Consider the following 24193-nt stretch of genomic DNA (forward strand, 5'->3'; position numbering starts at 1 on the left):
CACATATAGTTCTTTCAAGATTTAGATATAAATAATCAGCATAGATACTAGATTTTGAACCTTCTCCTAACCCCCTGCTGTCGTTCTCCCCATCCTGCACTTTCTATTCTGTCTCAACACACGGCCTTTACCCTGTTCCCTCTCCGACACCATCCCACTCCACTCACCCACTCAACAAGGCCCACAGGCTACATGTTCCCTCCAAAAAAGAGGAGGATAAAACACTGACACAATAAATTAAAGACAAAAAAAAAGATGTTAAACGTATACTGTTGTTAGTTTTAAGACAAGCATCATGAGTCATTCCAAACTGTCATTTCAGGAAGACTAAAACAAAAGGATATAGATTATTTCTCTGCATTATTACCTCCGCCAGAGAGTTTATGTTTTTGGTGCCATTTGTTTGTTTGTCAGCAGGATTACGGAAAAACTACTTGCCCAATTTTCATGAAACTTGGTGGAAGGGTGTAGCATTAGTGAAAGATAAACCCATCTAATTTTTGAGCCGATCCGGATCACGGGCTGGATACACAGATTATTTTTCATTTTCATTAATATTGCAAGATACTTACTTACTTTCTTAATCCTCGTCACTCCCTGTGGAAAATAAGGCTGCGACTATCTACTTCCATCTAATCCTGTCCTACACATTGCGAGATGGATCAATTGTAACACCAGTGTCTATGGCGAAATGAACTGCATTCATCGTGTGTGCGCGAACCCGTCATAATTAAGGTTTGCTATCATAGAAAACTGGACTATTGGCTTTTGTGGAGGTCTGTGCTCTCCCAGTGCCCTCCTAGTTATAGTTTCTGTCTGTCTTAAGACAACATCTCTTTAACTGTAAAGTAAACATACTATCTGCATCTTATTTTGGGTAATTTCAACAGGGAGAAGATAGTGAACAAGTAAAAAAAGCTACCACATTTTACTTATAACCAGAGAGCATTCTCGGTTTATACACAGTTTATCAATCAATCAATCAATTTGCTCTTTCCCAGAATACATGTAGACATGGGTCTGAGCAATATATTAATATGTCAATGTTCAGTCAAAAATGTACATGTTGATAGCTGGCTTCATTAGATTTTTTGGGTCGCAACTGTCCAATAAACGAATAAATCCACGGTGACTACTTAGACTAGAGATCAATGCACACCCCCTGCAGTCTCTGGGACTGTTGTAACTCGTGATGGATAACTGGCTCTGGCTATCTTGTATTGAATCTAACTGTCCAATCTACAAAGGACATAGACAGAAAAAAAAGACTATACACACTAATTTAAGCTCTAGGTTTTAATTTGTTGACAAGGTATCATCTCTGGTAATGAGAGGTTCTACCTTGTTCAGTCCTGCTGGGTAGCTAACGCTAGCTAACATCTGTCTGCAGATATCACGCTGATGTCAAGAAGCACAAACAGCAGGAGCAGATGAATAAGTTTGCCAACTTGTCTGCTCTATCTGTCCAGAAACGGATAATTAAACTGGATGATTTTTTGAATATGCATATCAATGACAGCCTTGCAAGTCGTTCATTATTCTTGCTTAACTGTCTTTCACATTAATCTAAAACCATAACAGAACTTAATAACTTATTTTTTGCCCTTATCCCGTAACTCTCATCCGACCACAGTATGTGAGCACACTGGACAGTGTTACATTTCATAAGCTATTGCATGCAGAGATGGTAGGTACAACTCTATGACTCACATCCCACATGTGGACATTGTTTTGCAAAAATAGACCTAAAATACTGGTCTGATATTTGGAGCTTCAATAGCACCACACACAACTTGAGAATTGTGAACAGCTGGATCTATGGTGGAGGGAACTTGCCCCTCTTCTTAAAATGTGTTGTTTATTTGTGGTATTACTTACTGGAAATGACAACCATGGTACCTACGGAATGAAACCAATGAAATATCAAAGGAGGCATGCAACTCAAAATGCCACTGATCCTGAATCCCATCTGTCGGTGCACCAAATCTGGGCTGCTCACCTGACAGAAGTCATATTGCTGTATAATGTCTTTGAATTTACTTGCATAATATTTCTATTTTAATATAATAACATGTGAGCCTTACATGCATGTGCTGAAGACTCAAGTTTGATTTTTGGCACTGCAGTTGACCTTTAAATCTGTGGCCTTAATGTGCAGTAAAATTAGCCAACCAGCAACCTGCACAATTCTTAGCTTGTTCCATCAACACTAGAAAGACCTGCCAACCTGAACTGAATTTGCTGCTGTGGATTTTAAGGGTCTCAGCAAGGGCTGGCAAGCTGTCAGCTTGTAAGTGCAGTTATTACATTTTAACTCTGATTTCGAACACTCTGAAAACCCTGATTGATTTATTAAGTAGGTCCAGAGTCGCAAAAGTCACAAAAGGACATTTTGAAAGATATTTTAATGCTTCAATCTGCCTTTTTTGTTAAACTGTATGATGAAGAAAGCTGGATTCAAAAATGAATTTAAAGTCTATGGCAGTCTGATATAGACCAGCATAATTAGCTGCTTCAGTGTTTCGAGCTCAGTGATAAGAGTTAATTTGGAGTGTTATGACAATAGTAGCGTTTGGCGTCAATGAAAGCTGGAGTAGCAGTGTTACTGTGCAGGTTATAAACCTTGTGATTCAGTCTCTAGGAAAAGTGAAAATCTGCCCCTTAGAAGCCCGGGCTTGTGTTTAGAGAGATTTGCTGAATCATCTGGCTGTCTTGCCTTTGGAACCACGAATGAATACAAATGGTCTGCTACAGTGTTGTGTTTGGCTTTTGATGGACATGGACACAGAGGCCTCCTGAAAACAAATGCAGCACTTTATGAAGCTGCATGTCCGCTGGGTTGTATCAATAGGCTGTCTGAGTAATGCTGCACTTTTAGAAACTGTTTTATATGTATTGAATATTTTACTGAGTTGCAGTTTATGCAAACAATGACTCATTATCATACTTCACTAAATCACTCGAGTTCATTCTTGGAAGTTGAAATGTACCCCAAAAAAGTTCTTAACCAGGGTTAAACCAAATGGTTTGGTCTAACTTGTCCTAAATGAAAATGTGTCATCAAATAACTCTTTGAAGAATGACACTTGAATACCGTTGGATTGTACATTTTGGTTTATAACCAGATACCTGCAAAACCAATGTTGGTGCTAATTGGCAAAACTAAGATGGTGAACATGAAAAACATTATACCTGTTTATCTGAGCTGAAGCTCAGACAGCACACTTGCAGCTTCTTGGCCGTGGATAACCTTTTCCTTTTCCAAAAAAATGCTTCACTAGTTGTGGAAAATGTTACAAAACAACCTTATTCACTTGAGCCTAAAACTCATAATCGAATACAGTTAAATGAGATTGCGATGGCAGAGCTTTACATTCAAACATTCAAGGTCTTTCTGAGTTGAGACAAGAGAGTCAGGTGGACCAGAGATATCAGGCCTCCTCTGGTGGGTGGTTACAGTCAGTCAGATGGAGCGATATCAAGTTTGTCTGACATTATTAGAAAAAGAAGAAGACTGATATGTCAGACTTAACCATCTCACCACCTGGCTGACAATCAGATCTCCTTCACTTCTTTCTTGAATGTGTTCGCTCACAGCTGGCATTTTGAGATAATATGGCAGGGCACTCTGAACAACACCATGCATTAAGAATTTTATGCAAAAACGATATGTAAATGGGATGATTACATAACATGAAATGTCTTTCTGAGTGATATACCCCGTGGGCTGGTGTGATATAACGGACAGCTATATTATCATACTTTAACAACATGCATAAAGTGAAAAATAGCGAGAGAAAGCAAGCAAGCCCTGCCTCGGTTTGAGTGACAGCTGGCCACCAGCTCAGCACACACGAGGGTCTTCGGCTCTCCAACACTGCAGTTCTTAGTCAGCTTCAGGTGTGGTAGTCAGCTTACACACACGCACAGTTCTCTAGTCCATGGGGACTGCTTCTATCTGCCATGCAACGATGAGAGGATTTAAAGCCTCTGTGAAAGGTTCACTCACCAAACGCTACTTTTCTGGAAGTTGTTTGAAACAGATTATTTCAAACCAGTCAGCTTGATATCATTACATACACCATTAGTTTAAAGTATCCATATATCTATATAGTATCATATATAGTATCCGCATTCAATTGTTTTCTATTTATGTTCCAGGAATGTGGAATTTGGTGCTGAGAGATGAGATGAGAGAGACGGTTTTATCAATGGCTTCGTTGATCTTCATATCACTGATCTGAAAGCTCAATGATCGCTGAAATACTGTTGTGTACCAGTGATTTTCAACCAGGGGTACTTCAGCAGTTGCCAAGGGGTACATGGAAAAATCGTGTGTAGCTCAGCCAATTTGTAAAAATAGAAATGATTTGGTTAAGGTTATAATTGTGTTAAGGAGGTACTGGTTTACAAATTGGTGTGAGGCTGATCTTAAGTGTATTTATTGTCAAAATAACTACCAGCTACAATTGTCTGACTGCGTGTGATGAACCCCCTTCTAACCTGAGTCAGCTGTAACACCATAACACCATGTGCTGTGATTGAGACTGTGAAAACTAGTTACCAAATGAGCAGTAAGTAATGAATAGAAGTAATAAAATGAAAGAAATGGGTAAAAGGAAGAAGCATATAGCTTCTGCCACTCTTAAATGACAGTATGAATGCTCAACTTACTTCCAGGATACCCATGTGTTGTCTGAAAAAAAGTATTGTAACGATATCCACCTCTATTTAATTGGGCACATACTCAGGTGGCCTGGGTACACCAGACAAAAAGGTAGGGAACAACAGATCTACACTAAGGTATACTGATATCTAAAAATTACTCTTGCTCAAACTCTGCTACCCACAGATCATCTTTTCACAAAAGACAAACAAAAGTATTTTCTGCAGTATTTTCTGTATTTTTACTCAGTAATGCAGCAGCCACTGTCACCATTTATATGTGTGTTTTATCCCCTCTGCTGTTATGTGTACATACAGTATATTGGCACTCCTACCATTTGCCCATATTTTATGGCAGCAGCTGGCTCCACAGTACATGTACACACAAATACATCAAGTTATAGTGGAAAGAAAATGTGGTGATAAATATAAATTTATATTCTAGACATTAAATATTCAGTTATATTCAATTCAGCAGTGCAGTGAGGCAAGTGTATTTTGCATATTGTGTGCAGGTCTTGAAAAGGTTCTCAAATACCTTCAGTGATAATGCCTTTAAACGGTCTTGAGCTTTTGCTTGTGGATGAGCAATTAGGTCAAAATGCCAGCATAAAGCCAAAGGAGAAAGGAGCTTGAGTTTCAATGTACAGATACATTTTACTGTCTTACAGGTAAATTTAAACAAGTCTTAAAGACCCTGAAAACCTACAGTATTTATCATCTCTGGGGTTCTAAGCTAGGCAGTCAGTGATTTATTAATTTTTAACGGGGTCGGTGCAATGGGAGGGTTAGAGTTAGAGTAAGCCCCATGGGTCTGGGGGTGTATTTTCAGCAGCAAAGATGATACTGAATGATCATAGAAATTTTATAGGAATACTACAGGCAGCCCTGTGTCTCCTGCTCTTCCGCAACTACACGCAGGCCACCCAGGTATATTAACGGCCGCCCAAGTATATTTAGTGACCCATTTTAGTTTCACTTTTTTGTACTATCATTTATTTCTGTCCGAGAGAACAGCACCATTCACAATCTACGATCTACTGAAAATCGCACAAGCCCTGCAGAGAAACACAGAGAAAGAGAGAGAGAAAGACATGCTAAGAAGCAGACACTAAATATTTTACAAGCAGGGACCATGTAAAGCAACAGTGAACGCACCCGGTGTATCGGTACCACGTTGGTTTCGATCATTTTGATATGCTTTGTCATTAACACACACGTGGCCTACCTGCTGTTGTGAAAATTCCTTCAAATATCGTCACATAAAATATAGAAATTTCTGGCTAATTAAAGCTGTTAAAATGCTTAATCCTACCCCTTGTCTTACTCTGAATGGGCTACTCCTTCCAAAACACATGTAAGCCTACACCTCATTTAAATTTATTTTTGGAGCCAATTTACACATAATTCACATTTTCTTTCTTAGTGTAAGTTTTCTTACATTGCCGATGGTGTGAAAAAAAGGTAGAATCATGTTTTGAGTAGCCCTTTTAGTTTTGTAATACCGTCACTTAATCAATCGATAAATTAATTTTAGGTCATACGTATCACCCACCCCTACTAGGCCATCCACCACTACAAGTAAATTCTCAACCAGTAGGAAACACTGTAATAACATTGTACTCAGCTGACTAAACTGCTAGTTTACAACCTCTCTGATTGTCTGACTGTTCATGTTTCTTTACACTTTGTTGTAACGATGTCACCGTGCTCCCAGATCTCAGTCGTTACTTTATCGAGTACAATTTTTTCCATAACTGATAGAAATGATGGCCAAAACTACACAAATAAGATTCAAGTTGTAATCAACCAGAATTAGCCCTAAAACTCAGATGTCGATCAGATACGGCACATGTCTTATTTTCAGTTTCACTATTTGTTTGGCTTATATTTATAATATTTACCAGTTGGCATCACAAATGTCTTAATATCTTCATATGACACCTGCAGTCATATTGATGTAGATATACATCAAATCAGACACAGACAGACGGTCATGCCTGCACATACGCCACATCAAACCACATTTGACAATTTCCCCTGAGGTGGTATTATGGAGATCTGGCACATCAGCATATATCCCTTTGGGAAATAAACTGCTTCATACAGCTGTTTAATACGTTTGAATTCCCCCGGGACTCAAAATAGTTAGCATCAAACAGTCACCAGTGTCACCTCCATACAAGATGGCAGTCATTTTCTCACTACAGTTTTCTTCTTTTTCAGTTTTAGCTGAGTGCATGTGCTCAGTGACACCCTGCCTCACACTGAGTTACACACATTCACACCTGGCAGATACCCAGAACAACCAGTCTTTTACTATTGGGCACTTCACAGCTCTTCAGAGTTTTGGGGTGAAGTGTTATGTTCAGGCTCATCTCAACGGTAGCTGCAGGTGGGAGTGTCTCATTCACTACCCTACATTTTACCCAAGTTGTCTAGCTTTTCTACACATCCATACCATAACTACAGAGTGAGTGTTTTTATGGGTGAGAGATCTAAGTGCATTGCATAAAAAGTGTGTGAATAGGTCTGAAATGTGTACATGTAATATCGTAGAGCCTCTTGACTGACGCTGGATGTCACTCCAGTCTGCATATTTTCTGTCATGCTGCAACATTTAGCATGGAAACTGCTTTCAACATGTTTGCTATGTTTTAATGAGAATATCTCTTTAATAAAAGGTTAATCCAACACTCATGTTCTTACCAGATACTAGGGCAATTAAACAAAATAAACAAATCTCTTACCTTATCTCATATATTGCACATTTTCTCAACAATAAAACAACACAAAATTATAAAATGTGTGACCCAAATGAAAATGAGAGCTTACATTAGTACCTTGCACTAAAATTACCTTAAACAAGAAGACGAGGGTATAAACAAAAGTTTGTGTCACGACAATTTTTCAATTTAGAAGGTATTTACTAGGACCAAAGATGTAAAATACCCCAGCCACAGCTTATCTGATTTGGATTAAGAGCGATCTGATGTTGGGCTGTTTTAATGTGTAATGCATGTCTGGAAAGCAGTGGAGTGTAAAATGAGTGTGATGGACCTTAAATATTGATTGAAGAGAAGACACGGCAAGGACTTCAAGCATGCTTTTATCCCACGGGGGGTAAAAGAGACGGACCAACATTGCCATCCCTAGAGCCACAATGAGGGAAGTTCGCCAATTTGTGTGAGCAAAACCATCTTGTGTATTTGGTGAACTCTTAGGGAGACATTTGTGCATCAAAACATCAATTTCACTCTACAGTTGATAGTGATCAGTGTAGTGCAGCATGTACAAAGACAAACAGATACTGGAGACTCATTAACAAAAGATGGTTTCAAAACATAGCTTTAATTTATTGAGTTCTGTTTTCTGGCCCTTTCCAATTCAATTTCAATTCAATTCAACAATTTTATTTGCCTTCAAAATTTTCTAACTTTTCAAATAAGCAGGTCTAGACCGAACTCTTTAACATTTATTACAGAGTTCTAACAGTACCACCATGTGCAAGCACTTGGGAAAAGGGAAAGAAAAACTGCCTGTTAAAGGCAGAAACCTAGACAGATCCTCCGGCCTAGGTGGGTGGTCGTCTGTCTCGACCAGTGGGGAGAGAGAGAGAGAGAGAGAGAGAGAGACAGACAGACAGACAGGTCACAGCAACAACAGTATTGGCAATGGCAGTCCAGACTTCTTACAAACCAGCAAGCACTTATATACAAGCCCAAAGCACTTTTCTAACCTTTAGCTTCCTGCCAGCTCTCAGCAAAGCAACGGCCATCCAGGTGTGAATCATGAATAGCGGGCTAACAGCTGCAATACTAGCACTGTGGTGGTACAATTAGAGTAGATGTCGAGATGCACAAGAAAACCAAGGTGCAACAACCTTGATAGAACTACTGGCCAGTTGGCAATACATCCGCCTTGACAAAAGAGTAAAAATAGACTTCATGAAGCAGTGCAAAAATGGCCAGGACAAGGTGGTCGGCATGACGACAGTAGTACAGCACCATTAGAGTGTTGTTGAATGGAGACGTCAGTGCCAGCTCTGTTACAGTAAGATTCTGTGTAAAAGATGTTACAGAAATTAATTTGGACCATTTTCCGCAGCCAAGCATCTCAGAAGTTAGGGGATAAATTGAGAGTGGAATACTCGTCTGCCAAGTTTAAGATTGTGTCTGATCTTAAATGGTCATGTCTTTTTCCCATTTGTTACTTTAATGGTACAGAAATGTGAAATCCACTAGACCATTTTTAATGTCAATCTCCAAAACACTCTAACTAATCATATATATCTAGTACATAGTGTACAAAATATCCAACATTTCCTTATACTCAAGGGCATGTCTGACTTTATTTATTAATTTATTTTTGGTTGTTGTCAGTCTGTCACCAAAGGAAACTTTGTTGTTTTAATTACAATGCAATAAAGTGATCTAGATGAAATAATTACATGGCTCAAAGCTTCACCAAGGGATTCTGATGAGGGAGTGTTTTAAATTTAGTAAGCTGTTGTTCAAAAGACAGACAATGATGGAGGAGGTTACTGAAATTTAAAGTACAGCAGAAGTGCTCACACATACAAACACAAATAATCGATCTGCATTTGTGCTGTATTTTAAAACATTACAGCTTAAAAACACATGTTTCCCTGCTGCCTTAAGAATATGAACAAACTGAACTTAAGTTGATTATTTAGTTCAAAATTGTCCATTGAGTTTTACAATTGTGAAACCAACTGAGGTAAGTTTATTGAACTAGAGAAAACAAGTTCAATAAACTTCAGAAGTTGAATCCGCAACTCTTCAGTCAAACTGGCCCCCATTAAATTTGTTTCCTATTTCCATTCCTCAGTTTGAAGAGCCAGTTGTTCATCTGACACAATGTGGTTGCTGCTGTTGGAGCTACTGTTCCCAGCATAAGTGTAAGGGGGTAGAAAATGAATTTGATGCTAACCTTCATCGTGGTTAGCATAGTTTTGTTTTCTTTCAACTACAAAAAGAGGGGTCTATAGAGAGTTTTAACTTGCAAACAATGATATTTTAATGAGTTGAGTGAACTCTCAGCATGTCACGGCAGGTATGAGCAGAGCAACAGGGATTGCGCCTAAATTCAGATGCAGAGGCAGAACTGATGCAGTTAAATAATTTATTTACAAAATGTTACAGGCTTACACAGCACATTCATTTGTCTCATAATTTCAATTTTAAAGACTTCAAGTTACAATAAGTGTTTATAAGTTCTGAAGTGGCCTGAAAATAGAAATGACAAATTTCAAGTTAAATTAATTTGAAATAAAATGGACATATTCCACTAAATTACTGGTGGCTGGTTTATACTATATGAAAGTGTAATAATTTTTTTATTAAATTATAGTTTGAGTCTATACTCTTACCAGAGTGACTGGAAGTCAAATTCAGCACTCACTGACAAGGATTTAGTAAGTGACTCTTGTTAATTTATTTCTTCATTCTCTGTCTTTTGTTGTTTGATCGATTCTAAGTCTTTTACCAGTTTTACAATGAGGCATATTAGAAACTGTCGGAGTGAGACACTAATCAGTTGCATCACAAATCATGCCCTACGGTGGTAGTAAATTTGGAAGTGATCATTTATGAATGAAAAAAGCGAATAGGACAAGAGAGGGAAATTAAGAAAGCTGTATCACGTATTAGCTCAGCTAGAAATTTATATGCTCCTTGCAGGCAAATCAACTTCTCAAATGAATTATCCTTTATCAGAACAGATGTTTGCAGCCTGCAGAGATGAAGATAAACAGCTGGACATAGTAAAGGAAAGTTTACTTCCTTCAGAAAAGTGTTTTTTCTCCTGATGCCTATACACACATAAACACTATTTGTGTTTTATTTAATTCTGGTGGCTTGGTAGACTGTAACACAAACTGTGTTGCATAACTCTTCTCCGTTATCCCACAATGTAGCAGAAAACATTTTGAAGAATACAGTCATCCATAAGAGAGAATAGTTTTGTGACCTGATTTACATTTATTTCAAAAGACTTGCATTGCTTTTATGTACCTGCACCTTGCCGTGAGTGTGCATTTAGGATTCACAATGATTAGTTACCTTATCAAACTCCTGCAGAATAATCATGATCATTCTGGGTCAGAGAAGGGTTGTTCATTGAATTTTCATTTTTTAGGAAACACGAAATGCAGCTGGTAGCACCTTTAAAGTAATTACCTTGGGCCTTTGTGGGCTAAACTATTCCTGTGAAGTATTTTACCAAAGTCCTTTAGATCAAAAAGGAGGCGGCTGCTAGGTAACACCTGGCTTTTGCTGCCCTATAGACAGTTTCCGAACTCTGCATGATGAACGGGCCAACTGCGGGGCAATACCAGAGCAGTCTGCCAGAGAAATAAGTCAACTGCTGAGTCCTAAGCAGAAAAATGCCTCTTCAGTATGGTAGTTAAGGGAGGCTGTTGGCTGTGCTTAGAAAGGCATCTTTAGACTTTTATACTGAGATTGTCTCTGCAAGCTTGTTTTGAGGAGAAGGATCTGCCCCTTATTTTCTTCAGACTCTAGGGTATAAACAAAGTCATGTATCTTAAAAGGAGAGACTGTTAATAGGCTTTGTAAGGTTACAGTAAATTAAAGAGGGATAAATCAAGCTTGCATCCAGATTATCAGAGAAGACAAATGTTCTTTAAATTCATCCCTGATTCCAGTGTAACTCAAAGGATATAATAAACATCAAGTTGTATGTCAATGCCATTTATTCTTTGATTGATTCAAAAAATATATTTATCACATTACAGAATTCATCTGCGAGAAAAATGAGACAATCCCTTTGCAAGTGACATTCTTTGTGTTCACTACAGAACAAATTACGGATAAGAAAACTCTGGAATTAGCTTGATAAGATCTTCAGCCATGTACAATTCTTGCGATAATCCGATTGTATCTCAATGACAAATATCTCACAATCTCCCCATCCCTTTGCACCTACCGGTGTGTGATATTAGTCTGCATCTCCCTTACACTCTCTTCCCTGGTGATCTGTGTGTAAGTGTGTGTATATGTGTGGTACCATTAGGCTTTCCAGTTTGTACTCAACAGCCTGTTAATTGAATATCTGCTCACAGCAGTGTAATGCAGCTTGGAAAGAGAGAGACGGGGGCAGAGAGGGGGAGGGAGCAGCTCAAGGAAGAAGAAAAGGAGAAATTAAAAGAGAGAGAGAGAGAGAGAGAGAGAGAGAGAGAGAGAGAAAAGGAGAAGGACTGACAATAGTGAGACAGAAAGTAAGAGAGGGAGAGAGGAGGCTGGTGTTGTCAGGCCAACACCAGCTCTGTATTTCGCTGTCACCTCAAGGCTCTGTGCTGTTCTGTGCTGATGCACACAGTCTTTTTCACCCTGGAGTAAGATGTGAATCTCTCTCTCTCTCTCTCTCTCTCTCTGTGTGTGTGTGTTTAGTTTGGTGATCATTTCTGCAAGCATTTCTGCATTTCTTCTAGTATACGTCAGCCATATATGTACCTTTCTGATGTGAAATATTTCCATATGCATCAGCTGTCTAGGTGTTTATTTCCTTACCTGGCAGTGTTATGGCATCAGTAAAAGTACGTCTGAACCATATCTTGTACAGTACATACAGCACAGTATTCCTACAAGTGGTTCTTTTCCAATACATATACGTGTGTAGGTGGATGTGACAAAGCCAGCAATATGTTCATGTTGTCATGCAGGTTTAACATATGTCAGTGTTCGGAAGCTGTGTGTATTTGTCTGTGTTTGTGTATATCAAATCCAAGAATGTCTTGTTCACGCTTCACACCTCGTGATGAACATTCTTTGCAACTTCTCTTGGAAAGAAAAGTTGGAGCTCAGTGTCCTTACACTTTGAAATTGACTGTGTGGTTGATGTCATGTTGATCACATGTAAAGATGCACAGGTCCTGATTTTGCCATGTGTTTGCCTACAAAACAAAAAAGTTCAATTGAATTTTTATGTGAGTTATTGAATTCATCTGTAGTCCTCCTATTCATTATTAATTCTTTCCTTGGCTCAGTGGCCAGAAGTGAGTTTGGTTGCACTTAGGACAGGAAAGTTTTTTTCCTTTTTCTCAAAAGTACATGTGGGCGCCCGGTTAGCTCAGTCGGTAGAGCTGGCGACCCATGTACCGAGGCTGAGTCCTTACTGCAGCAGTCCAGGGTTCGAATCCGACCTGTGGCCCTTTACTACGTATCATCCCCTCTCTCTCTACCCCCCCATTCCTGTCTATCTTCGGCTGTCCCTATCAAATAAAGCCAAAAAAATAAATAAATGTATCCTCCATGAAATCTTTTACCTAATATCTAACACTGCAGTATAATTTAAGGGGAAAAAGTATACCAAGGAGGCATCAGGACCAACTTAACCAACAGAAACACATAAGTTGTCTTCACCTTTACTGTGAAAGCAGCACATAATATCCAAACTGCCCAGCTGTGTATCTGAACTAAAGATGTCTGCCCAACCGTCCATGTCAGAGTGGAGAATTACATCACTTCCTTGAGGACATCGTTCTCTCCATGACAACTTGGCAAGATTGCTTCCCACCAGGATGCACCTGAGGATCGACTTGGCATTGTTGGATTTGATAGTCACCTCCTCAAATCCTTCCACATCCCCTGGCACAGCAGTAGTTGGCAAGGCACTGATGATTCACAAATGACTTTGCAATAACTAGATAGCAGAAAACAAGAGCTGCAGAGATGTGATTGTGTGGGTGGTCAGTGCACCATTGGCAGGTGGCAGTATTTTAAAGGTTAAAAATGTGGGCTTTTATTTGGAAATGCTCTGATTTGAGTCTGCAGAATGGCAGTGGAAGAATATGAAATTCAGGGCTAAATAATGAAAAACAGTGACTATTGTTGATGTGATCCTGTGGATGGTTAAAACTGGTCCAGAACTGCTGACATTTGAAGCAATGTGTTGCTGGAAAATGGCAGGAGACTTGGTCATACTAATCACTAATTTATTCTCATTAGAATCAACCGGTGGGATACTAATCACAAGAGTTCCTGTTCTTTTACATTTTTACAGACTCCTCTTGTGTAATAGACCCTGCACCTTTTTAAAGTTAGACTCAGTTCCTTAAAACATTACTAATAATTTCAAAATATTACATAATAATAATAATAATAGTACATTAACTGGAAGCAGCAATTCATTACGTTATATAAGTTTTTCCTCCAAAAAGTCAACAAATTCATTTAAGCACAGATATTTCTGATCTGTCCCCTGCACTTGATATTATAATATTAATATGATATCAAAAACAACCATTTAACATAAACTGGAAATCAGGAAATGACATTACAGTTGCTGCTGACACTACTGGACTTTCTTGGCTTGCGAAAGTAACACAGCACCACACTTATGGAATCTTTAATCTCACTGCAGTCTGTTGTTTTTGCAGCTGCAAAACTGGATAAGAAGCTGAAACAAAAGAAAGGTTCTTCTCTCAGTCAAAAGCTTGTTTTCATTTAGAAAAAAGACTAAACGTTATAAGGTTCCATTACACCCAGGAGTAATACTGAGATATTTCACAGGATAAGAGAAACTTTTGACCTGCCAGTGGCACTAGAAAATTTGGGATAGGGATTGATCCTTTGGACTCCATGGATATCTGTACCAGATTTAATGGCAATCCATTTAATAGTTGAAATAATTCAGTAAAAGCCAAAAATGGCAGCCTGCTCTGAGAACCATGAATGCCTGTACCAGATTTAATGGCGATTCAAACTGTGGTTGAGATATGTCAGGCGTTCCCTTCGTTGATCCATGCTGTTAGCGTAGCCGAAATTCTCTCTTGATGCCACTGGCTAGTAGCATGCACAAGCATTTGTATGGCAATAAAATTATTATATTACCCACTAGTCAGCAGCACTGTCTTTAGTCCATGTTAGGACAGCAACAAGAAGTGGCCGTGTGTTTTGGAGTTTGGGAAGCCATGATGGATAGCGCAGTGAAAAAACTGTCTGAATGACATATATGTTTTCCTCCCTTAGCTGTTTTTTTTCTGATCAGTACATTTTAAAAACCAAGTCAATTGTAATAAATGCTGTTCAAATCTTATTGCTACCTAATCGATCAGAGCGTCCCTAGTGGCCTGATAATGGTTAAAAAGAACATAAATACCCAAATATACCCACATTCAAATGCCAGCCAATCCCACACGTCATTGTCATCCTGCCTTGGCATTAGGCCCAGCCAGGTGGCAGTGTGCACATGTCTAGTCCTGTCCTCCTTGTTCAACCATCCATCATCCCGTCACAAAATACAAGACTTTCTCTGTGGCAGTTCTTACAGTGCAACACCCGGCTCTCTTCCAACTTTATCCTCCAGCTCTTCAGGGGTCTGGCTGTCACAGTGTGTTTCCTGTTACAACCCTTCTGGTTCCTTCCTCTGCTGTCAGCCCGAACCTGCCGTTATCTAGCCGTCTGAAACACGGAGGTTGACACAAGCTGGTGTCTGCTCTGTAGTGCTTCCACTGGAGTTGGAGCTAATGGCACTTGGTCAATTTGGACTGACAGGATGGAGGTGGGGGTTCTAGTAGACATGGCGGTGTGAGATCATTCACATGTCATGTGGCCTGGGATGGAAGCAGTGGTTCCATGGGAGTTTGGATCGGGGTTGTTAGTAGATGACTAATGGGGTTTGAGAGAATATGTTTTAAACAAATTACAGTTTTATGATGATATGCCCAAAAATATTTGTATCCTTATCTTTTTCCCCTAGTAATCAAATGAGCAAAATAGTCTAACAAGGGAACATGAAAATCAGTCTTTCTTTGTGTCATTAATATGTGTATTAACCCTACAGCAGGATGTCATGACAGCAGTACTTTGTTCTTGAGGAGCAAAAAACTGAAAACCAGCACTGAGCACAGGAAACTCTCACCATTCTCACTCTTGTAAATTTCCATTTAAACAACCAAAAAAAATACATAGTTGTTTCCACAGCAGGATTTTAACTGATTTCCATTGGTATGAATGGTGTGACATTTTCATGGTAAAGAAGAAAGCTACAGCTCTGATTATACAGGGGAAATGGACTCAAATATATACTAAAGAATCATGTTGCTAAACAACATGCTAAACCTTTGAACATTGTCATAATGTAATATTTAACTGAATTTCATGTTAGAGTGCAGGGTCAGGTTTGGCAGAGCCCGTGTGGTTTCAATAAAGTTGCAAAGCAGGGGAAGTTAGTTTTAATTATTCAAACTTTGTTTTAAGAAGTCAAGTCATTTAGTCTATCACAGCTGACTCTAAATACTACAATGAGCCTCAACCATCATTAGCCTGGCTCCACCCAAGCGTGGCTCACTGATGAATATGTTACATTTAATTTGTTTCATTTGTACATAAAACAAAGTCTGAAAATTACAGGTAGTGGTTTCTATTTGTCTCTGGAGCCTTTTTGTCACTAGGGGTTGCCAGGCAACCAGCAGAGACCCAAAATAAGTCACTGCCTCCAGCCAAGAAATAGTTCCACACATACAGTAACCCCCTATAAAACTGTGGCAACTGGTTTGTTACACAGAACATTCGGGAAAATGACAGACACTTATACAAAGTACTTGGCAGATGAATGCATGAACCATCTGTCTGTCACCGTCTAGTCTATCATGGACAAACTTCAACCAATCAGATCAACAAACCATATAACGTAGTCAAACTCATTTTCTCTTCTTTCAATGAGGAAAAAGGCTAGCAGCCTTTAACCTCTTTAGGAGCCACCATTGTTGTTTTTGAGCAAACTCACTTCTCACACATGGCGTCACGCCCAGCTGTCAGTAGTTCCTCATAGGACGCTGATTGGTCCTGTGGTCGGGACACCAGTGCGTATCGCTTGAAGCTTGGCAAGATGGATTCTCCGGTGATCTTGCGAGTCCCTCTGCCTTACAAGGTTACTTTAAAATAACAAGTTGTTGTTTTTAAACAAACAACTTATAATGTATTAATTATTGAGCTTTTAAAGTTGCTGGTAAGAAGATTGTTTTACCATAGACAGAGCCATGCTAGCTGTTTCCATGTTTTTCCAGTCTTTGTGCTAAGCGAAGCGAACAGGCTATTGGCTGTTGCATCATATTTACCATACAGACATTAGACTATCATCCATTTTCTCTTCTCTGGAAAGCAGCATACTGTATTTACAAAAAAGTTTTTATGTATACAGTGTTGTACCTTTCACTTTTTATATCAGAACCAGATATTTACTGATGATTCATGCCCATCTACGCCTGGGAAGTTCTCTAGCTGCCAGTCACCTCACACTGTCTATATTCAAAAAATGAAGGGACTTTTATTCCACAACCCTCGATACCCGTAATAATTCCTTCCACTTCACTACACAAGCCTCTTGCAGTGTGGTACCATGCACACAGAGAACTACAACAGTATTACACCATTAGATTAATGCTAACGGGACAGGTTCACTGTCTGACTTGCTTACATATGGATTACATGGTAGGAATTTGTGCATGCACTGGAGTAGTATACGCTTCCAAATTAAATGTTGGTTTAAAGCAGATTGCACATGTAGCAACTGAACAGTGCCAGAAAAGTGTACGTGAGAGGAGGCTTTAGAGACTGACGTCGCAACGCAGCATAAGAAGAAGAAGAAGAAGAAGTAACAGAGGAGAGGACAGAGGGAACAGGCGGAGGAGAGGAAAAGATTACTACCATAGTGCATCAGGCTTAGCTTCACATCCTTAATGGTAACCATGGAAATAATTATAGAGCAGACAGACAGGCTGTGTTAGAGAGAGAGTGAGAGCTACAGAGAGAGAGAAAGAGGGAGGGAGAGGAAAAGACAACGGGAGAGGAGGAGAGAAAGAAAACCGTGGGGGGTAAAGTAGCTGAAATGTTTGTTGGAATCTCTAAACCCTGACTCTGCGGTCTCTGATGATTGAACTATTTGAAGATGGCATGCGATGAGGTGGAAGTTAAACCCACATAAAGTCAGTCTAACCACCTCCTTACAGAAGCTGCAGAATAGAGTTTATCATCTGTTCGGGTCTGATATAAATCTTGTCTTTGATATGAAACTGCACTGAGATCTTAAGAGCATGAAAGAAGATATCCACCACCTGCGTGGAGGTCATATTATTTTTTATCCACCTTTATATCCTACCAGCGATAAGGAACTCTGGTGCGGTGAGTACAGCAACATTGCAGTGTCATAACACAACGTTGGTTTAAAAAAGTTGCTTCAAACCCACAGTTGTCATGGAAACAGATCTAAGATACCCTTTACCCCTCTAGAAGTGCTGATTGCCTATCATTGCTGAAACCCCAATCAATGGTGATGTCCTTAAGACTGGAATTTAAACAGTACTTGATGTCTCTTGCATCGATTATAAAAAGTCAGATACAGCCTAAACTGGGGTGTAGGATTAAGCGTTTGGTTGATTTACATAATTGGATGTATTGGCTGGCTGGTTAATAAATGGATTTCTGAGCAGTATTTATATATTTCTATGGAGAAGCATGTCAGCTCGTGGGAAATTAGCAGGGGTCATGCGAGGCTTGGGTATAGAAATTAGCATTCTAATTTTTAATTTTGATCGGTCATGATTTGCCCGTGGGTGTCTGACAGTTTGCTTGGGCAGGTGGGACACACTGGGCTTTGTGGACATATATCGTGCAAGTAATAACATGCTTGCATGCTTCCCACACATTAGCCTCTGGCTTTGAACTTCACACTGTGCTGTGTGTGTATCTGTGTGTGTGTGTGTGTGTGTGTGTGTGTGTGTGTGTCAGAAGAAGGTGAAGGGAAAGTAGAAAGGGGTGAGAGGCAGAGGGGAAAGGAAGAGAGGAAGAAAGAGAGCGGATAAAAAGTGATGAAGGCTTCTTGCAGGGCTTAAAATCACTCCAGGTCCCAGTAGGGATCCAGCCAGCCCCACCCCTTTTAAACATCTCTCTCTCTTCCCCTCTCTCTTCCTCTCTCTCTCTCTCTTTCTTACACACTACTGGAACTAGAGAGAGAGAGAGAGAGAGAGAGAGAGAGAGGGAGCTAGAGAGATTGAAGCGCAGGGCATCAGTGTGCTGCTGCTGCCTCCCTAAACTGTACTGCTGTCCACCTGTGCAGGATTATCTCCATCCAGGCAGCAGACAGGAGACACTACAACATCCATCACTTGCCAGGCGGATTACTTTAAGGATGAACCGCCGTTTGGTGGGAAGGAAGACGAGGGACTAAGTTGCCATTATCGCTCCGTTTTTGTGTGTGTGTGTGTGTGTGTGTGTGTGTGTGTGTGTGTGTGTGTGTGTGTGCTGCCTGTCAGCTACTGCCACACGTTCAGTTTTTAGGCATTGCAGTTTTTAGACTACTTTATTTCGGTGGCGTTTGCTTGTTTCTTGGCCACTCCACCGGCTCACTTCGTTTTTTTCCTCTCTTCCCACAACGCTCTGTGGTTTTTGGTGCTTGTCCACATATTTCCGCCTGCATTGAAAATTAAAGCTTCCGTTTTCATTTCCCCTGCTCGCTCGCTGGCTGCCCCGTTGGAGGGGTCCGATCAGGATTAAAAAAAAAAAAAAAAAAAAGGCGCAGCGGAGAACGGAGCGCGTCTTCTCAGCCTTTACATTGGCGTACATACGGAGAGGCGGACCTATTGCGCACCGCACCGCTCCTTCACGCACACATGGGCACGGATACGCACGCTCACATGCACGTGCACACACATGCATTCACATCTAGAAACGCATCTCTTCTCCCTCTGCGTGCATACCTAGCTTTTGATTGCAATTAAACACCAGTTTTCTCCAGAGTGCAAAGCAGAAACGCGTTTACCTTCCACCCATCCACCCTTGGCAAGTTCATTTTCAACATGCACAAGGCGGATACCCACTAAGGAAACCATCGCAGAAACATTCCCATCTAAAAGATGAGAGAAATTGGCCTCAGCGGATCTTCCGTCGGTCACCGGAATTGCGAGTGCAGGGTCGGGGCGGAGGGCACCGGGGAGAGAGGACAGGGAGAGGCCGGTGAGGAGGAGCTCTCAGCCGGACTGCCCGCCGCGGAACAGCCGCTGCTGCCTGTGCCGAAGAAGCAGGCTGCTGCTGCCGGGGGGAGGCGGGGGGAGGATGAACAGTGCCTCAGTGTGAAATTATAACACTCAGCTGGCTTTGGGAGTGTTTGTTTTTCTGTCGTTTTACCTCTCACTAATTAGTCTGAAGATGCGAGATAACGAACAGTGGCCTACTTAATAACTGTCATCTTGTACTCTTATCAACGTGGCACTTTTGGGTCACCTTAAAGGTAAATTCAGCACTTTGGAGAAGTAAAGGCCTGTAGTTGCGAATTTACCTGTGCAGTACCCATTGGAAGGACATCCTCCCACTTACAGGCCACTTGCACCAGTTTAACTTTGTGTACTGGTTACTTTTTTTTCTTGATAGCTTAAGGTGTTTGTTGTTGATGAGTTAACCAAGAGAAATCCTAATAATATTCCTGTAATCTTTATATAGGGACCTATAGTGTGTCTGTGGTGCTCAGTAGTGAATTTATAGTCACCATATTGCACTTGATGGTATTTTTTATGTCTTAATATTACTAGGCTATAATTTTTCTTTAGAATATATATAAATATATAGTTTTCTGTGATATTTGTATATCATTGTACTTTGAATTTATTATAAGACCACTATAGTTCTTTTTCTATTATACCTTAACAATTCACTTACTCTAAGATATATCCAGATACCTTGAAGGAGCCCTGTTTCCAGGTGCCTTGGTAGTGGTGGCTAGCGAGTTATCATTTATTCATATATCTATTTGTCTATGAAATATTTAAAGGTCATGGATTGATTTAAGGCCAACATTCATCCATTTGCAACATGGCAGTGTTTTGCTGTAGTGGGCTTTCATAGTGGAATCAGTTTCACTGGCTTTGCTTTAGTTAGAGTTCTCTTGATTCCTTTTTTTTTTTCCTAGGCTAATTTGAGCGCTGACTATCTGAGCAATACTTCTCTGTCTGGAACTTGAACACGGCCTTATAAACCCTCCGGAGGATGGTCACCTGCTAATCAGACAGTCAGACAAACACATGTGTGTCATGACGTTGGCAGGTGCCGTTTGCAGATACACCAACACGCTCAGTTATTTATAAACGTTAATATCACTGTGTGCTTTTGGAGTATTGATTCAGAACAAGTGTCGATGTTCGGTGGAATGTAACACAAACTACGGAGCTGCTGCAGTTTCTAACAGACACCGAGACTCAGTGGAATACAGGCTGAAGTCAGTGAAGTCATCTCCACTCTTAGCAGGCATCAGCTTACTGTGGGGTCTCATAGACTGGAAACCCAGAGACATTGTCTCTAGAAGTCTGGACACAAAGCACAACAAGCCCCACCTGATCTAGGTAGGATATATTTGTCTTCTTATTTAACTTTGGTTCCCCTAAAATCCATATCTATGTGAATCCAACTAATTATATCATCTGATCCAGGTATACATTTTATTCAAGAAAAAAAATTGTACATTGCACAGACTGTACTTTCAAAACTGCGCATTTGTAATTACAAGATTGAAAATACATTACACTGACATGGACAATGTTTAACAGTGAGTGCTTTTCAGCAGTCATGTTTTCTGAGTGGGCGTATCAATTTTGCCAAAGCCCAACATCTCATTTTGAGGATACATTCTATTAAATGCCAAATAAAAAGCAGTGTCCAAGTACATATATGCTGTATACATACGGCTTATCTTCACCTCATTTGCACCCATCTCCTGTACGATGACATCACTTTTCTCTGTGCATTTCTCTGGGTTTGTCGTCAAGCTCAGGAGCACAAGTAGTCCACAGCTTCCCATCTGTTTCCTCTCATGCAATATAATATTCAAGTAAAAACTCTGCATAAAACAGTATTCATGTTGCTCCTTTACTGCTGGACAGTTGAGTCAATTTTTCTGAGCCTTAAACATGATTTTCCAAAGCTCAAAGCTCAATAAAAAATACTCTGAGACTTTATGTGGTAAATAATGTACTATGACAAGCATTAGCCTGGTAAATCAGATCAGATTGTACTTGCTTCTTTTTGCTCTAAAAATCAAATAATTCCCAACGTGAAACACAAGCTTGATCCAAAATTAGACCTTTCATTGCTTTGCATTAAAGCTGCAGTAGTTACATTTGCAGAGTAGCAGAAAGTCACTCGCTTGCTCTCCTCTTCCTTCACTCCCCACTGAGGCAAAAAAGATAGGTAGGCAGTTGATTGACAGCTCAATGATGCTCTCCCAGTTTACCTCAGACACAACATTAACTTTGACAGCACAGAGCAGAGAAATGGCACTATCAGTATAATCAAGATTGAGACATTACCTCACTTATTTTTCTTACCTAGCATGAAAATTACTTTTGCCTGATTCAAACAAAATGTCAACTTATACCTATGACAGTTTTAGCATCATACAAATACTCCAAATACTCCAGCAAAGGCAGAAAAAAATAACTAGTTTTCCACTAGTGGCCTGTGGATTCTAAAATTCAAAAACCTTTTTGACTGGCAAATCCGCTTTGAGAATACAAAGGATTGTCCAGAATTTTGGTTATCTGCCAAGTTGGCTCCGACTGTTCATGTAGAGTAGAGAAACTTGTGATCAGCAGTCAAAATGTATCATCATTGGACTGTTGGCTGGTGCTTCTTTCTCACTGTGTAATGTTTTTTAGTTTTTAGTCACAGTAACTGATATTTGAAAGCCCCATCATTTAACTGTACATTTGAGGAATATTGCGGTATGTTTTGTACTTTCAGCTGTTGTGTAACATTCACACTAGAGATGATTTGACTTATTTATGTAACACTGAGTTTATTTCTATTTTAGACCAGTCTGTTATGGTTTCCCCAGTCAGGGTTTGCTTTGCATATTATGGTTCTGAATACCTTCGCAACAAAAAGGAATTCATCAGCAACACATTAATTAATTCATTAATTTAAAGGGGTACTCCAGCTATTTAGTACTGCACTTCTATAAAGATTTTAATAAAGAATTATAAAAATTGAAGCAGCACAGGGAGAGATATCCTAACTTTTAGTCCCTCGTATAGTAGGGCTGTGTATCAGCAGGAATCTGGCGATGTGATACGTATCCCGAAAAAAAAAAAATCATTGTATTGTATTGATTGTAAGCAAGGTAATATATATCAGTCATAGTATAAAAAACACACCACCATATGCAAAACATATATTTTTATGCAACCAGAACAGTGCGATCTGTTTATCACAGTCCCTGTGACATCCAACATCATAGCATTCAGTTTACGTTTACCACACTGCTACTGGTTGGGGGTTTAAACACAAAAATCTTTTTGAGAATTTATATAATCTCACAAAACAAAATATCGCAATACAATTTAAAAAAATATATATTCTCACACCTCTATAGTATAGAGAGTTGAAGCCAAGATGTCAAATTCCATTAGCTATTGTAACTCAATGCAGTGTCTCATTGAGGCTTTACAAGCGCAGCAGCGTGGGTACATACGTCATCATTTCATTCATAATTCACTAACACTCTCTTCTAATGTGTTTATTTTCAACTTTTTACTTTAATCTTTCTGTAAAGATCCGTAAACTTCTACATCGTCCTCTCTGTCTTCCTGTCATCACAGACATGTCTGAATAGCTGTGCTATGCTTGAGCAGTGATGTTTATCTTGCGATGGTCTAGGGCTTATGGGAAATGAAGTTCATTAAAGACAGCTAAAATCGAAACATTGAATAAACAGTGCTGTGATTCAGGTTCATGACTTCTGGAACAGGACCAGTCACACATCTTTCAAACACCACAGTCTCAAGCCAAAAGTGAGATAATTTTTTTCCAGCTTTACAAAGCTCCTCTGTAGCTATAGAAGACATCACGTTACATAACAGCATCTCAAACATGTCATATTGTAAACTGAGTATCTTTAAATTTTGGATTTTGTCAGACAAAAGAAACAATATGAAGATGACACTTTGGACTTTTTGTAACAGGCATTCCTTACAGATATTTTACAGACTAGGTGATAATCCAGTTAATCGTAAAAGTAAAAAAAATGGATCAATAATGCAAATAATTGTTTTTTGCAATTGTATTAATGCGTCACCATCAAAAGCCTTTCACGTTTAGTTATATGGCTATTCAGCAAATGGATGCTGACACAGTTAACTTGTACACTCTACAAATCACATGTATCATTCATGGTAACATACTGTAGCTGTTTGCACACTGTCCATTAGTAATTTGTTCAGAAAGCAGAATGGACTTTGACTGTGAGGTCAAGGCTTGCAGATAAATGCTGCTGCTGCTGCTGCTGCTGCCGTGTGAAGGATTGAAACCTTGCACGTTATCTGTTTAAAATCAGCTCTGTGCCTGCGTTTCTCCACATCTGCACACGTTTAGCTTCATGAGATCGGTTCGAACAACCACTGCAGAGCTTTATCAGCTCAGGGAGTGACCAAGACTTGTCCAGATGAATGTTGCCAAAAAAATCTTATCCTTAAAAAATGTAGCAGCATGTAGCTACTGTTGGG

General features: G+C 39.7%; 1 protein-coding gene across 11 annotated transcripts in view; it reads left to right on the forward strand.

The window, feature by feature from the left end:
- The window catches only part of syngap1b (synaptic Ras GTPase activating protein 1b), a 134597-nt gene that overhangs the window by 53463 nt on the left and 56941 nt on the right, over nucleotides 1-24193 (forward strand). Inside the window, exons 1-2 of one of the 11 annotated variants that reach the window (XM_051406224.1) lie at nucleotides 18681-19932; nucleotides 20608-21037. The exons of 8 other annotated variants lie outside the window; for them this stretch is intronic. Coding sequence is in view for 1 of the 3 variants with exons in the window: in XM_051406222.1 (XP_051262182.1) it covers nucleotides 17741-17828 (88 nt within the window). In the remaining 2 variants the exon portion in view is untranslated. Of the gene's footprint in view, nucleotides 1-17725; nucleotides 17829-18680; nucleotides 21038-24193 lie in introns of those variants that run through there. 2 more of the 11 variants (XM_051406222.1, XM_051406223.1) reach the window with 2 other exon arrangements.

Source organism: Dicentrarchus labrax, unplaced genomic scaffold (assembly GCF_905237075.1).
Source record: "Dicentrarchus labrax unplaced genomic scaffold, dlabrax2021, whole genome shotgun sequence".
Lineage (NCBI taxonomy): Eukaryota > Metazoa > Chordata > Actinopteri > Moronidae > Dicentrarchus > Dicentrarchus labrax.